The 16,060-nt window shown below is 31.5% G+C and overlaps 1 protein-coding gene across 1 annotated transcript in view; it reads left to right on the forward strand.

Moving 5' to 3' along the window:
* LOC107450544 (solute carrier family 2, facilitated glucose transporter member 12) overlaps positions 1–16,060 on the forward strand; it is a 49,154-nt gene that overhangs the window by 32,271 nt on the left and 823 nt on the right. Inside the window, exons 9-12 of the mRNA XM_043041244.2 lie at positions 2,912–3,022; positions 9,081–9,294; positions 10,527–10,649; positions 13,302–13,434. Coding sequence (XP_042897178.1) covers positions 2,912–3,022; positions 9,081–9,294; positions 10,527–10,649; positions 13,302–13,434 — 581 coding nt within the window. The remainder of the gene's footprint in view (positions 1–2,911; positions 3,023–9,080; positions 9,295–10,526; positions 10,650–13,301; positions 13,435–16,060) is intronic.

A 16,060-nucleotide genomic window follows, 5' to 3' on the forward strand; every position in this document is an offset into this window, starting at 1 on the left:
TTTTGGATAAATTTTCTTAAAAATTATAACCTTTTCACGCTTAATCATTATATATTTTGACAACTGATATAGAAAGAATTCGATTGATTGTAGGTAATAATTTTTGGTTCTTTCATATGAGGAAAGTGAAAAACAGGTATATTTTACTTTTTTACAATCGAAAAAGTAAAAACGCTATTCAAGCTAAAATAAATTAATTATCTGATACGTACGAATAAGATGAATTGACAGTGTTAAAACAGTTTTTCAAAATTTGCATACGGCAATTTTGATGTCGTATTTGCTCCACTTTTTGGAAGACACAATAAAAGATTAATTGATGCAAATTCGATAAATTTAATCTCTGAGAGATTAAATTTATCGAATTAGTTCGATCATTTGCTCCTCATGATCGATCATAAATCAATCCTCCAACGCTAAAAAAGGCACCATTTTCGAGTCGTCTTGTTCCGGTCTGTAATGAATGTTTTAGACGGTATCGAAAGTCAAAAATCCTCTCTTTGCCGGAAGCATAGAATCATGTCACTGCCAGAAAGATGGCAAAAAATTATTGGATCAGAATAGACCATAAAACTACAAGAAAATCATTTTTCGTAAGAAAATTATATTAATTTACTTACATTACAGCAGTATTTTATTTCAAATATGCAGTCACTTGCCAAATTATTAGACGCACTGTAAAATTTTATGTAAAATCTTTATTATCAAGTGACAACTCTATTGTCTTTTTTCGCGGTTTGCACTTGCTTACGTTCGTGTATCAATTGGTTAACATTGTAATGCAATACTAAATACGAAAATGAACTAATCTCCCGAATAAAAACCCATTACATGTAGGTTTAAATATAAAAGTATTGCCTGTAAACTCTTGCAAAACATGTCATCATTAAAAAAACTACAGTGCGTCTATTAATTTGGTACAAAACAAATTAAATAAAATAAAATAAAATAAAAATATGACCACCGAAGCCGACGTCTTCAGGGGGTACCGGCCCCGGTAGCCATTAAAAACAAAACCATTTCTATTTGAGGGAGAAGCAAAAGCTTAAAATATCTCCCTCGGTACCCCGATGGTTTTGTATAGTGGTCCAGGAAAAACAAGATACATTCAAAAGAATAAACAAATTACGAAAAGAAAATCAATAAAAATCATCAGAAAATTATTCTATTAATTTATCTATTATTCTATTAATTATCTATTAATTTGGTCTAACTATTATAATGTAATAATATAATACCCGATATCCTATATTTATATAAATATCCTATATATATATAAATATCCTATATATATATATATAAATATCCTATATTTATATGATATATCGTCTCATTTATCCAATCGTCGAATTTTTGCTATATATCGTCTAATTTAACCAACTGATACACGAACGTAAACAAGTGTGAACAGTCTCGTAAAAACAATAAAGCTGTATAGCGTATCACATGATAATTAAGATTTTACATAGAATCTAATAGCGGGTCTAATAATTTGGCCAGGGACTTTGCATTGATACAATTAAAAACAAATAACCATTTAGCAATTGTAATAATAATTCGGTCAGCGACTGCGATTTTATTCTTACTTTAAGAAATTATAATCTTACCTAACGAGAAAAGTAACTTTACTTAAACGAAGATGGAATCGTAAAATCTATGTCATTTGGCATCGAGCTGCCTATTTAAAATAATAATCACAAAAAAATTTTTTTATATAAAAAGACAGTTTGGTTATTTTTTCTTACAAAAAAAATTTAAAATAAATATTCTAATTTAATTATTCCAAAGTTAATTAGAAATTTTAACCGCTTCTTTCAAAAAAATTAATTTTACTTTCTACATTAATCTTTTTACCAAAGACATCAGCGGAAAAAAGAGGATCCCTCCAAAGAAACTGAAGATAAACCTGGATTTTTGCAGACCCGGTAAATCCATTAAATCGGATAATTTGGTTAATTGGTATCCGGATAAGCGACACTCCACTGTTTTTGTTTCACAGTAACACTATTTCGTAAAACTATTTTTTTCTGAAACCACAACTGAAAATTTTCACTGATTGTTAGTTGATTTATAACTGTCACAAATGCAACAAAATCATCTGGCAAGAAATAATTTTCCCTGATTGATAGTTGATTTCTAGAATTACGTTTTATAATTGTCACAAATGAATCAAAATAATCTGTCAAGAAATAATTTTCCCTGATTGTTAGCTGATTTCTGGAATTACGTTTTATAATTGTCACAAATGCAACAAAATAATCTGTCAAGAAATAATTTTCCCTGATTGTTAGTTGATTTCTAGAATTACGTTTTATGATTGTCACAAATGCAACAAAATCATCTGGCGAGAAATAATTTGAGACATAATTTAAAAATGTCTGAAATGTAATTCTGGATAAAGAACAGATTCTCGATGCAACAATTTTACCTTGGCCCTAGTTGGATTCAAAATTGGCTCAATATGGGTCCTATAAGAACATGCATCGAGGGACTAATATTGGGATGTCCAGATTTTTTTAATATTGAATAGCCTATATAAGGCCTATATCGGACAATATAGAGCTTACATTATCTAAATAATGGATCTAAAATATCGGATGAATCTGACAATTCTATATAGGACCGATATTGGTTGTAAAGTGACTGTAAAATATCGGATGAATCGGAAAGTTCCATATAGGTCAATATAAGAAAGGCCCTTTAAACCCTTATTGAGTAGAAGCCCAATGAGAACCCAAGTTATTTTGCTGCTAAGAAAGTGTTTTAACATCATCTAATAACATGGCGTCTATCAGAGTTTAATTGAAAGCATAAAAGAGACAATTTATAGGATGTAAAGTTCAATGTAGCATCATAATTCATTCATGATAAAATATTGAAATTATGTATTTTTTAAAATGATTATTGTCAGTTTTCAGGTAATGCTAATGTGTTATACTATGCACCGACTGTGTTTCAACATTTCGGATACAGCACAGATACTTCAGCTACGCTTGTTTCTGTTGGTCTAGGAATTGTTAAGGTATAACCCTTTTGCATTCAATTTCTCAAATAGTCAAGACATTACTGTTTAATAAAAGGGACTTAATTTTTTTTACAGTAAAAATAAATTATCTACTTAAAATGGTAAGAAAACTATAAATGAACTTCTTTTTTTCAAATGACCAGATCCTGACTTACGGATCTCGGTGCCATTTGGAGGCTTTCTAAAAGAGTCGACTTACTTCTTTTTCTTATTCAAATAACCAGAGCCCGACTTACAGATCTTGGAGTCATTTGGAAGCTCTTTAAAAGAGTCGACTTGCTTCTTTTTCTTATTTAAATAACCAGAGCCCGACTTACAGATCTCGGAGCCATTTGGAGGCTTTCTAAAAGAGTCGACTTACTTCTTTTTCTTATTCGAATAACCAGAGCCCGACTTACAGATCTCGGAGTCATTTTGGAAGCTTTCTAAAAGAGTCAATATGGTTAGCATGCATAAACTTTAATAAAAAGATAATAGTTTCGACCTCATTTATAAGTAACTCATATTTAATTTTGTTAAAATAGAAATGCTAAAATTTAATTGAAGAATTGTTAGTGGAGTGGCCTTTCGATAGATATGTATGACGTCACACAATTAGGGCTTCAAAGAGGGGAAACTATCTTTTGCATGCTAAATTGTAATCTTTTGTTTTGAAGAATTTACTCAGCATTTTCGAATTAATTAGTGTTTAATTATTAGACACAAAAAGAAACAGGCGCTCTTTTTAAGACATTTTTCTATTTTGTGAATAGATGATTTATAAAAGTGTTATGAACTATTGAATTATTAATAGTGTTTTGAATTATTAATAGTGCTGGAATTTTCAGAAGACAGCTCGAACGGTAGGAAATAAGACGAAGGATTTTTTAAAAATATGTTTTATAATTTTATATGTTATAACCGCCGTTGAACAGCCGATCCTATTTTTGGGTTTACGACTACTAATGTTCAACTCCCTAGCCTTGTAATTTTGAACCCAATCCAGAAAACAAGAAAACTCCTGGATCAAGTATTGTGAGAAATTTTGCCCTTGTGCAGGACTTTTTGATTTACCTAACCCGCATTTGCGTTACATGGAGAGGAAGACCACGAGAACCTCCCATGGTAGCCTGACGGCAAGGAGATTCTAACCCATGAGGAAATTTCACGCCAGCACCGTGGTCGGTGCAAGCCGGACGACCAGCCATCGCCGGGATTCGAACTCGGTTCACCTCATTGGAAGACCAACGCCTTATCCCCAGAGACATCTGGGCTCTTCAAAATATTTTCCCAAAAATATAACCAGAGTCCTAATATTACATTTTGGGTATTCAAGTGAACCAAGCTCAATTTTTGGAAGCCAATAAAATTTACATTCATACAAAAAATAACTTGTAATAATTAATTACTACTTTTTATTAATTAGTTGTTTAATGATCGAAAAAGTTTTGAATATAGGGCAAGAATTTTTTAATTTTCCTAAACTATGCAACTGTGTGGAGTGGATCACATAGTTCCGGAACAAAAAGAAGAAAAAATCAAGAAAATTGGAGGCAGATGAAAAATATGCTTCCGTTAGCTAAGGTAAAAGATCCCTGGAACTAAACAAGAAACTCGTTTATCCGAAGAAAAGTCGTCAAAAATATTTTTTCTTATAAATTTATTATTTATATTAATTAATTTAATATTCGTTTAAACTAGAATTGTACCGGGTCCAAATTTTTTCCCGGCTTCCGGGTAACCAGTAAAAATTTTATTTAATACCCATCTGGTTCCCGGTAAAAAATAAATTCTTTTCCCGGCCCGTTCTGAATACCGAGTACAACTGTAGAAATGTAAAACTGCATAAAAACACATTTTCGATGGAAAAAAATATTTTACAAGTTATAATTGCGAGCAAATTTATTACGTGTTATTACAATAAATAGTACATGAATGAATTTGGAAGGAACTGCTCGATATAGATTTTTAGACGTGAGATTTAGCGATAGAAATATTACAATAAATTACTTTAATTTTAGATTTATTAATGCAGCTTCTGTTAAGCGTATTAAGTTCTTTACTACATTGAAACACGTTTAATAATTTTAAACATAAATTATGAATCCCATTAATACAAACACTTCAATTTTTCGACCTTTCTTGGATTTCAGTGTAAGCTTGCAATACAATAAAATGTTGTCAAATAAGCTTCTGATAAAAAAAGGGTTTTTGACAATTTTATGGGATCTTCTTTAAATGAACTTTCGAAATTAGTTAATGTATTTATACAATATTTAATAATTTCTTTTCCATTCAAATATCAACTAGTAGGGGTCATTCCAGATTTTTTTCGTGTCCTAGGTTTATGAAATTATAAAAAATCTGCTCCTAATTTTGTGTATCCAAAATAAACATCAAATCGAATTCTTTCAGCTAAAGTTCTGCTATTGTTGATGTGTGTTCTTTTTAGGAGGGTATTGTGATGATGATATTGAGGAAAAAAATAGTGTGCAAATTTTAAGGTGGTTTCTTGTTTAAGATAAAAAATTTTATGAAGCGTCTGTTTTAACAATAAAGTATTTTGTGACAACGGACCTTTTCTGAAATATTCCATGATATACATTGATTTGATAACACAATTGAAGTTTGTATATGTCATAAGCAACCCTTTAGTGACTCTTCAAGCAAATGTTACAGAATAAATGCTACTTTAAAATATCATTTTTTTTCATTCATAAAGAATTGTAATAACTATTCCAAAAATTGCATTCGATGGGACTACTCCTTGTTGAAATAATCATATGCATGCTGGAAGCTTACAGTAAGTTTAAATTCAATAAATTACAAAAAAAGGAAAGATTAATAGATCAATGAACTAAAGTTGATAAATGGAGATGTACAGTGCACAAAAAAAGGACCACCCTGAATAACTTTTAATCCAATGATCAAATCTTCACGTTCTGAGTTTTTCCCTATATCTCAGGAAATTTTTAAGAGAATTGAAAAACTTTTTCTAAAAATTATAAAATTCATTTAACTAAACATAACTTATAATAAATATTTATTATTTTATTTAATAATGGTTGAAAAAATTTTGAGTAGTAAGGTATACAATTTATTTCATTATTTCAAAGAAGATAATTTTATATGGCAAAATACAAAATTCGCTCTTCAAAATTATCATACATTCTTCATATTCTGAAATTATATTTAAAAAAAACCACAGTACGTTCGAATTGAGTTGAAACTTAAAAATGAATGATTTTTTCCTTAAAATATACTTATTTATTTGTAAAAAATAAAAGCTTTGTTTAAAGATTTATTCTAGATTACAATTAAATTGAATGAATCGCTTCAATTTTTAATTTGTCATTTCTAATAATTATTGTGACAGTAAAAAAAAAAATAATTCAAAAATATTCAATTACGTACATCCATAAATTTTCTTCTTCTTTTCTCTGGTATTTCATGGACTTAATTTAAAATAAGTTTGTTCCATTTTTGTTAATTGATGGAAGTTAATTTATTCGCAGTATTTATGAAGGCCATAACGCTTCTTACGACTCAGAGAATAGAACAAAATCATTTTTTTTAAAAAAAACTGCTGTCTTACGACTGAGAGATTCCAGAGAACTGAACAAAATGATTTTAAAAAAAAAGAAAAGTTTTTTCCCTCTTATTTAAAGAAATATTATCAGGGGCCGTGATGGCTCAGGGGATACAGTGTTCACCTTCCAATGAGGTTCACCAGGTTCGAATCCCAGCGTTGGCTGGTTGATACGATTTCCCCACCCGGCTTGCATTGACCACAGTGCTGACGTAAAATATCCTCAGTGGTAGACGGATTATGGGTTAGAGTCCCCTTGCTGTGAGGCTAATCGTGGGAGGTTTTCGTGGTTTTCCACTCCATGAAACGCAAATTCTGGTTAGTTCCCTCAAAAAATCCTCCACGAAAGTAAATTCCCAATACTTGATCCAGGAGTTCCCTTGTCTTCGGGATCAGATTCAAAATTACAAGGCTACGGAGTTGAACATTAGTAGCTGTAAACCTAAAACATTAGTTCAATAACGGTTTAAAAATAAAATTAAAATATTATACATTTATTGCCACATAGATATCATAAAATAAGTGTTTGTTCCCTTAAAGTGAGAAGCATTTTTCTCACCTTTTTTGTTAAAGCCGAATCTCCCAGTTCTATTGCCAAGAAGTGCTTGAATTGTTCTCAATGGACGGCATGGGAAGAGATTCGTGGTTATCGAAAGTTAAAAAAGTCAAATAATTAATATTATATTTGAATCGCCAAAAACACCGTCTGTCACTGAAAAATTTTTGCGGTTAGAGACATCCTAAGAAATATATTCATCCAGCATAGAAGGGTTGTTGCGGGTGATTAAAAATAATCTTGATAACAAATATCAAATGCACCCAAACGACATTGCTTTCCCCCTAATCTATAAACTGGTAGACAGAATTAAGAGATGGAAAGCATTTTCGCACATTTCTATGACGATATGACGCTATTTCTGGACGGTTATTGATATGGAGGGAACCTGGAACCCGATACCATCCCAGCAACATTATCGAAAGGGACCATTATGCTGGTGGAGGACTCATGGTATGGGCAGGGATCAAGCAAGATACCCGCACACCGCTCCATGTGTTTGACAATGGCTCCGTAAATGCCCGGAGGTCCTAGAGCCCTATGTGCGTCTTTTCAGGGGCCCTGTTGGTATGGACGACAATGCGCGACCACATAGGGCTCTCATGGTTGATGAGTATCTGGAAAGCGAGGATATTTAACGAATGGATTGGCCAGCCAAATCCCCTGACCTGAATCCTATTGAACATGCTTGGGATGCTCTTGCGATGCGCCCCCCCCCAGAACCATTCTGGAGTTAAAAATTGCTCTGGTGGAAGAATGGGAGGGTCTTCCACAAGTCCTCCTTAACTCTCTTACTAACTGTTGAAAAATGTAAACAAATAGATGGGCAGTATTTTCCTCTTGGCTGTGTCACTTCCTGTGGGAAGTTGGGTCACTTCCTGTTATCTCAGCTAGAAGGAAGTGGGCGTTTCTGTTTTTAGTCAGTTATATCTTTGCTTTGGATAGAAGATGTTTCTTCTCTTATGTTATGTTTAGAGAGAGATTGGCCAGCCAAATCCCCTGACCTGAATCCTATTGAACTTGCTTGGGATGCTCTTGGGAGAGCTATTGCGACGCTCCAACCTCCCCCCAGAACCATGCTGGAGTTAAAAATTGTTCTGGTGGAAGAATGGGAGGGTCTTCCACAAGTTCTCCTTAACTCCTTTATTAACAGCATGCATACTCGTTGTGCATGCTGTCTGTCTGTCAGGGGTGACCATACACCATACTAGAGGCAACACACATTGTACAAGCCTCACTTTTATTGTCATCTTTTATCCTTAAGTTCAGACTACGTTGAATTTATTGACAATAGGTCTTGACAGTGAATGGCACTTTCATTTTTGTTTTGTATACTTTATTATCAGGGAATAAGCTATATCCATGCCAAATTTTATTTATTTATATTCTGTATTTTTTGAGATATTTGGGAAAATGTCTTCAATCTCTTAATTTTGTCCACCAGTGTGTGTATATATATATATCAAGAAAGATTCTCTGAGTGTATTCTTGAATTTTCATGCATATTATTACAGGTAAGAAAATGATAATTGTCATAATTATATTTTTCAATAATTTTATTTATATCATTTAGAATTACGCAATTTAAAATGAAATAAAAATTTGTACGCTTTACAATTTATAAGTTTTTCCATTAAATATAAGCAATTTTTAAAAATCATACTTTATATCTAAGGATAAATGAGTTTTACAACAGTTTGTGAAATTCTTTTAATTATCTTTAAATGCCTTAGACGGAATTTTACTATTTTACGAATTGCAGTCTATATTTTGAGGATCTATGGAAAGCCTCAAAATATTGGCAGCAATTTCATGATGTTTGATTTCGTAATTATCAAATTAATTAGAACATTTAAAATGAGTCAAATCATCAATCTCAGAACATGAAAATATAAGTGCATTAATAATTCTTATGAATGTATTTGTTGCAGGTGATTGCTACAATTATTACTCTTTTAATGGTTGATAGGGTTGGGCGAAGATCATTACTTTTAACTGGAAGTGTTTTAATGGCTCTGAGTATAATTCTTTTAGGCATTGTTGGAACTTTACAACATTCCTCAAAAACTGATTTTTCTACAAGGATAATTTCAGTTATATCTCTTATGGTGTTTGTATGTGCCTACAGCATCAGCTATGGTCCAGGTAATATATTTTTATATTAAATCCTTCAATGGTGATGATTAATGAATGCAGATGATATCGTTGTATTAATCTGTTCACCTCTCAAAAGAGGATTTACCTCCTACTTTCAACAACCATTTCATAATTCCATAACCGTCGTTGAACAACCGACCCAATTTTTAGGTTTATGACTACTAATGTTCAACTAAATAATTGTGCCTTGTAATTTTGAACCCAATCCAGTGGAGGGCTTTTTGATGGAACTAACCCGCATTTGCGTTACATGGAGAGGAAGAGACGAGCACTCTAACCCATGATCCGTCAACTACTGAGGATATTTCAAATCAGCACTGTGGTCGGAGCCAGGGGAACCCTGTTCACCTCATTCGAAGGCTCCATTTAATGAAGCATTTTTATTGCTGAAACTGTACCCCACCTAATATGCCGATAGAAGAGTACTCTCCCCTGAATGAAAACCTGTGCTTCAGATTTATGTCTAAATTGAGGCATGAGATCTGTTCTGAAGAAAATTAGGATGTCCCATTATGTAGCTCTAGTGTGCAAACTATTTCATTTACTTTCGTTAATTCAAAAAATTATTTTTCAACAATTACTTATTAATATTTTATTTTAGAATGATCGAAACATTTATGAGTACACAAAATTTTTCCTCCTTTTTAACTAGTCAATTTTAAAGTCAAAATCTAAAATAGAGCATTCGCCTTCCAATAAGGTGACCCGGGTTCAAATCCCAGCGTTGGCTGGTCGATACAAATTCAGCATACGACTTGCACCGACCACAGTGCCGACGAAAAATATCCTCAGTGGTAGACGGATTATGGTTTAGAGTCCCCTTGCCGTCAGCTAACCATGGGAGGTTCTTGTAGTTTTCCTTTCCATGTAACGCAAATGCAGGTTAGCTCCATCAAAAGTACACCACGAAAGGCGAATTTCCCCAGATAATTGATCCAGGAGTTCCCTTGTCTTCTAAATTGGGTTCAAAATGACAAGGTTACGGAGTTGAACGTTAGTGGTCGTAAATCTAAATTCGGGTCGACTATTCAACGACGGTTGTGAAATTAAAATTAATATAAAATTAGCAAGAACTACTTATTGCTAAAATATTTGTGTTAATTAATATTAAATATCGCTAAATATAAAAGATCTTTTGAAAAAGTTTCATAATTACATGTCTAAGTGACCATTAGAAAAGTTTAATAAAAATTTTAACGAAAATATTTGCTGTTTTTCAGTTACATGGCTGGTGCTGAGCGAGATCTTTCCTGGTTCAGTGCGTGGCAGAGCTGTCTCAGTTGCAACATGCATTAATTGGGCATCCAATATTATTGTATCTCTTACCTTCTTAGATGTTCTCAGTAAGTATAAAATTGAATTATATCATCTTCAAGTCCCGCAGTGGACGAAAAGACGCGGTTCCCAGTAGAACACCGAAGTCGAGCATCATTGGCTGAGGTCAGTAAGCGGGTGAATGACCACTCTGATCAGCCTGCGTAGGGACCGAGGGTGCTCGGTGTCGATCCTCGTTAAAGTGTTCTACCGTAAAGTGCTCGATTTCGAGAGCAGGTCGTCGGGCTACCATAGCAATGGATCCACAGAGGATCGAAGTTGCGATGGCATGGATCATCCTCAGGGATATTGTGCAGCTCTAGTGCGACGTAAATAAAGTACCATTTCATCTTTAAAAAAGTTGTTCTTTGAGATTCGTAAAATGAGATGAAAAACACATAAATTTGTTATTCAATAAATGGAATTTCATAAATAATAAAAATTATGTAAGTAAATCATTCAAATGACGAGAAATCATTGGTTCCTAATATTATTATCTCATTCAATAAAAATTTATTTTGTTTCATTATTATGTTTTACTAGGATTTGAGTTTAGAATAAAACTATAATAAATAAAATTTTATGATATAAGTAAATTTTATTTAAAAATTTTAATTATAGGTACATTTTTAAACTGGAACGAGATTGATAAAAGAGATATTCTATTATTAAATTTGCTCTTCTTTGTTTTATTTGATTGTTTTTCCCCCCGCCATTGGAAATAAAAAAAATGCAGACATTATTATTTCTCAAATAAATATTTTTATAAATTTTTTTATTGAAAAACTTTATACTGCCTTTCACTTTCGAAATCTTTTAGACAATTTTCCAATTAAATAAATACGCAAAAATTTCAGGTGGAAATTTGTGCTAGATAATTTTTATCGGAAACGTGTGTTGAATACTATCACGAGGAATATTTATCCTCAATCAAAATTTCGACCACTTTCGTATAAAAACAGAGGTTAAAAAATTTCAAGTTGTAATGTAATATGTGTTAAAAAGTTTATAATTCATTTTGACCTTACTAGAAATGATAATTTGTGGCAATTATTTTTGCCTTAAAAATAACTTTATAGAAGGGCAAAAATCTTGATCTTCTCAAAAAATATCACAGATCTTTATTTTATAAAATATCTACCTAAATAATTCAAATTTTTATTATTTTTTTTATCAACTCAAAATAGCAGAAGTTACATAAATGATTTATAAGATATATTTGCTGTTGAAAACAGTCATTGCGAATAGACATTAAAAAATCTATTAAATACAGTAAAAATTATATTTCAGTTATATGAAGTGTAAATAGAGAAAGTGTCTCAGAAATTTATGAAGTATGTCAAAGAAAAACTAAAAAATGACAAATTGGGATAGTAAATTAAAATGAATTAAGGAATTGTCATACTTCTTGCAAATAGAACAGTCCTCTCGCTGTTATCCTAGTTTTGGCAAATCTTTCCCATAGAAGCACGCTTCAATAAGAATTTATGAAATATAGTGGTCGCAGAAAAGCACGGAGAGGAGGAAAGTATAGAGAGTGGAGAAATTGAGACACCTATTATATTTACAAATAGTATAGCTACTTTATGTTTTTCCGATCCAAGATACAGAAAACTTTGATCCTTTGAACGATCGAACCTTTGATCAGCTTTTTAAATATTTATATTATATGGATTCGTTTGCGAAATTTTCCATTCTAAATAGCTTCTAAGTAAGAAAATTAACTATTTACCAAAAGATGAATTGCTTATTTGACATATAATAACATAAATAACTTATACCAATAACAGCTATCGCAGTTTTCTAATTATTTCCCAAAATATGTAGATATTTAGCACTAATACAGCATAACATTCAAAACATTATATAACATAAAAATAAACACACTTATAATTTCAAAATTCCAACCATTGACTCCATGTTAAATTTAAGTGGAAATTTTTGCTTTGTTACTTATATTTTATATCCGCTGTTGAACAGCCGACCCAGTTTTTGGGTTTACAACAACCAATGTTCAACTCCGTGGCCTCGTAATTTTGTACCAATCCAGAAGACAAGGAAACTCCAGGATCAGTACCCCAAGAAGTATGATTTGTTATGGGGACAAGGAGGACTTAGTGACTCTACAGATTTAAAGTGCATCAGTCACTCTTTACTACGCGCGGAGTCTTCGGCCGACGGGGATCGAACCCACGACCTCTTGGACCTCTGTTTCTTTTAGGTAAATCAATCTCAGACCAGAATGTCGTGTATCATTCTAGATGCAGATTCAAATCATATGAGATGATGATGTGGCATAGTTTGATAAAGTCCTGAAATTATTAATCCATAATGATAAAAGGATTTCCAACCTCTCTATTTAACGATCAAATGAGTCTAGACTCGGTAGTTTTATTAATTTTGGAGTCATCGAAGGGTTTCTTTTTGATCCTCTGAGACTCTAATCAGACTCTCCTTTAGTCAAACTAGCCTCAATTTTTATAGACGGTGATTTATGACTGCTGTTTCGAGCAATCACGAAAAAGAGGCATTTCAGATGGGCTAGAAAAAGATCTTCGAAGCTAAAATAAACTTCTTGAGAAGCCATTGATGAAGCTTTCTTGAAACGCAAATAAAAATGAATTTATATGACTCAATCTAATCCCAATAGAGGGTAGACTAATTATTAGTATGTGTTTCAGATGCTATGGGAATTGGACCAGTATTTGTGACTTATGAAATTATATGCTTTGCTGCAGCAATATTTATATTCTTTTGTGTTCCTGAAACAAAAAATAAATCTCTAGAGGAAATTAATCAAGTTCTAACAAAAGGGTAAATACTTTTTAAATATATCTAAAAAGTTAACTTTCGATATGGAAGATAATGAGTTTTAATCTAATGATCGGAATTTTATGTTCTCTTCAAGAGCCTACCCTAACATATTGCTTATAAATAAGAGGATATTTTAAGTTTCAAAATGAGACACAGAAATGCTCTAAATCGTTCTACAACGGAATTGGATTACTTAATTTTAACTTAACTCAATCTTAGTTTAATCTTAAAAGATGTTTATTAATTAGTGCAGAAGATATTTCAAAAGGATTTCTCAAAATATGGAAGTCACAATAGTTGGAGGGCTTTTTAACGATAATTTTATTTTTTGCGTCATATCGATGAAACTTTTTATTTTTGTCATTTGGCCAAAAATAATTCCATGTTAATAATTTTTAATTAATTATTTATTATTTTATTTAATAATAATCGAAAAATTTTGAACTGCAAGGTATAAAATTTCTTATACCATTTTAAGGAATATTTCAAGGCAAATTGCAAAATTTGAACGCAATCTGTAGAATATTTTTTCAATAATCGACTTTTAAAATAGTTGTATTTTTAAAATTTGATTTCACACAAACTATTCAACCGATTTAGTTCAAGTTTTTTACTTTGCATTTTAAAATTAAATTCTTTTAAAAGACGTTAAAACTTTTTACGCCTAACGCTATAAATCTTTTCTTAGACTAATAATAAAACATAATAAATGAATATTAATAATTATTTTTTGTGTTGAATTATGCTTGGATAAATGAATTTTATAATTATGTAGAAACAATTTTCGATTCATTTAAAAGTTATCGAGATATGGCAAAATACGCAAAAAGTAAAATAACGGGATATTAAACTATTTCCATAATTGTTACTTTAACATATTTTGAGGGTCCATCGATAAAAGGGATGTTCATTCAGGATGTTTATTCACATAAATGAAACACAAAAAGTTATCTAGATGGACGTTTTTGCTATGTACAGTTAAGCTAAAAATTTTATAAGTAACCAAAAAACTCTTCCAATATTATTCATTTTTATTAAACTCCTCAAAATTGAAATGTTGTATTCTACTTTTTATTAATTATAAACTTTAAATCATCCTGTATTACCTTGCGCAAGTCCGGGCCAATCCAGAGTAACAGACAAATCAAATACAGTACTTTACTTCAGTATGAACGTGACTTAAAAATATATCCCACTACCAGCTATTTACGCTTTAATTTCATATTTTAAAATCTGGCAATTTAGTTGCGAAAATAGTATTTCTAAATCATTTTTAAAAGATATTCTTAGGTACATGCTTCATATGTTCTTTTAGTTGCTTTTTAATTTCTTGTATGCTCCGATTTGAGCATTGTTTTGTACTTTTAAATAATTTTTTTGATTTTTACTCTTACTCTCGAATTAATTTCTCTTTTACCCCTTTGTTCTTCTCACTCTTATATTGATATTTGCTTAGGCTATATTAATACAATTATAGAAAGTACTATTTTTACGGATATAATTCTGACAAGATAATATTTTTTAGTTATTATTTTTTCTTAATTTGGTTTATTTTTATTTTTTTTTGTAATTTCAAATATTTTTATTTTTTTATTTTTCCTTTTCTTCAGTTTTTCCCCTCGTTTCTTTCGGTGTTTTCTTTGCATTTTTAACTTAATTGGGTTCTACTTACTTACTGCCTAAGCACAGTTAATAATACTTCATCAATGGCTCGACTGCCCAGGGTGGGCCCTAGCCTTTCTCAGGAAGTATTTTTTTCCAGACTAACCTTTTTCCTACTAGAGTTTTCCAGTTTCTAGGCCGTCTATCCATCTCAAATCCTACTAGAGTTTTCCAGTTTCTAGGCCGTCTATCCATCTCAAATTCGGCCTGCCTCTTTTTCGTGCGTCAATTGATCTTGCATTGGAATCTCTTCTTGTGGAACGGTCTTCACCCATTTTGATAACGGGGCCTGCCCATTTAATTCTTTGTCGTTTTATAAAGTTAATAATGTCAGGTTGATTATATGAGAGCTCTAAATTTGCTCTTTTAAGCCACACACCATTTTTTTTTTAAAATTCCTACAAAAAAAAACTTCTCTGAAAGGTAGCCAACTTAACCTCATTCGTACAAGATATGGTTTCACAAGTATATGTTGATCTTAAAAGAGATTTATACAATAAAACATTTCCATTATATTTGATGAATTCCATTAAAACATCTATAGTGATTCTCCTTTCTAGGGGAGTGTCGGGTACCCCCGCCCAACGGGTACCCCCTCCCACTGTACATTTCATATGCATAGAATATTTTTTAAGTCAATAGGCCATCGGACATTAATTGTTATATTAAAAAAAGATTATTTTCAAAGTTTCAAGTATTTATGCAGCTGGTAACATGGTAAACAATAGTTTTGAAAATATGTTGAATACAATAGTCATGAAATTAAGAAAAATTGGTTGAATGTTTCGATTAAAATTCATTTTAATACTCAAAAAATAATTTTTTCTATACATACAGCATTAAAGTATGTAGTCTTAAGTTTAATTTGCACAAAGAAAGAAGTTTATATGTGAAAAATTGTTCGAGTAATTACAAATTTACAAAAAAATTGGATTTCGGGTAGCCCCGCTCACATGAATGTCGG

This window comes from Parasteatoda tepidariorum, chromosome 7 (assembly GCF_043381705.1).
Source record: "Parasteatoda tepidariorum isolate YZ-2023 chromosome 7, CAS_Ptep_4.0, whole genome shotgun sequence".
NCBI classification, from domain to species: domain Eukaryota; kingdom Metazoa; phylum Arthropoda; class Arachnida; order Araneae; family Theridiidae; genus Parasteatoda; species Parasteatoda tepidariorum.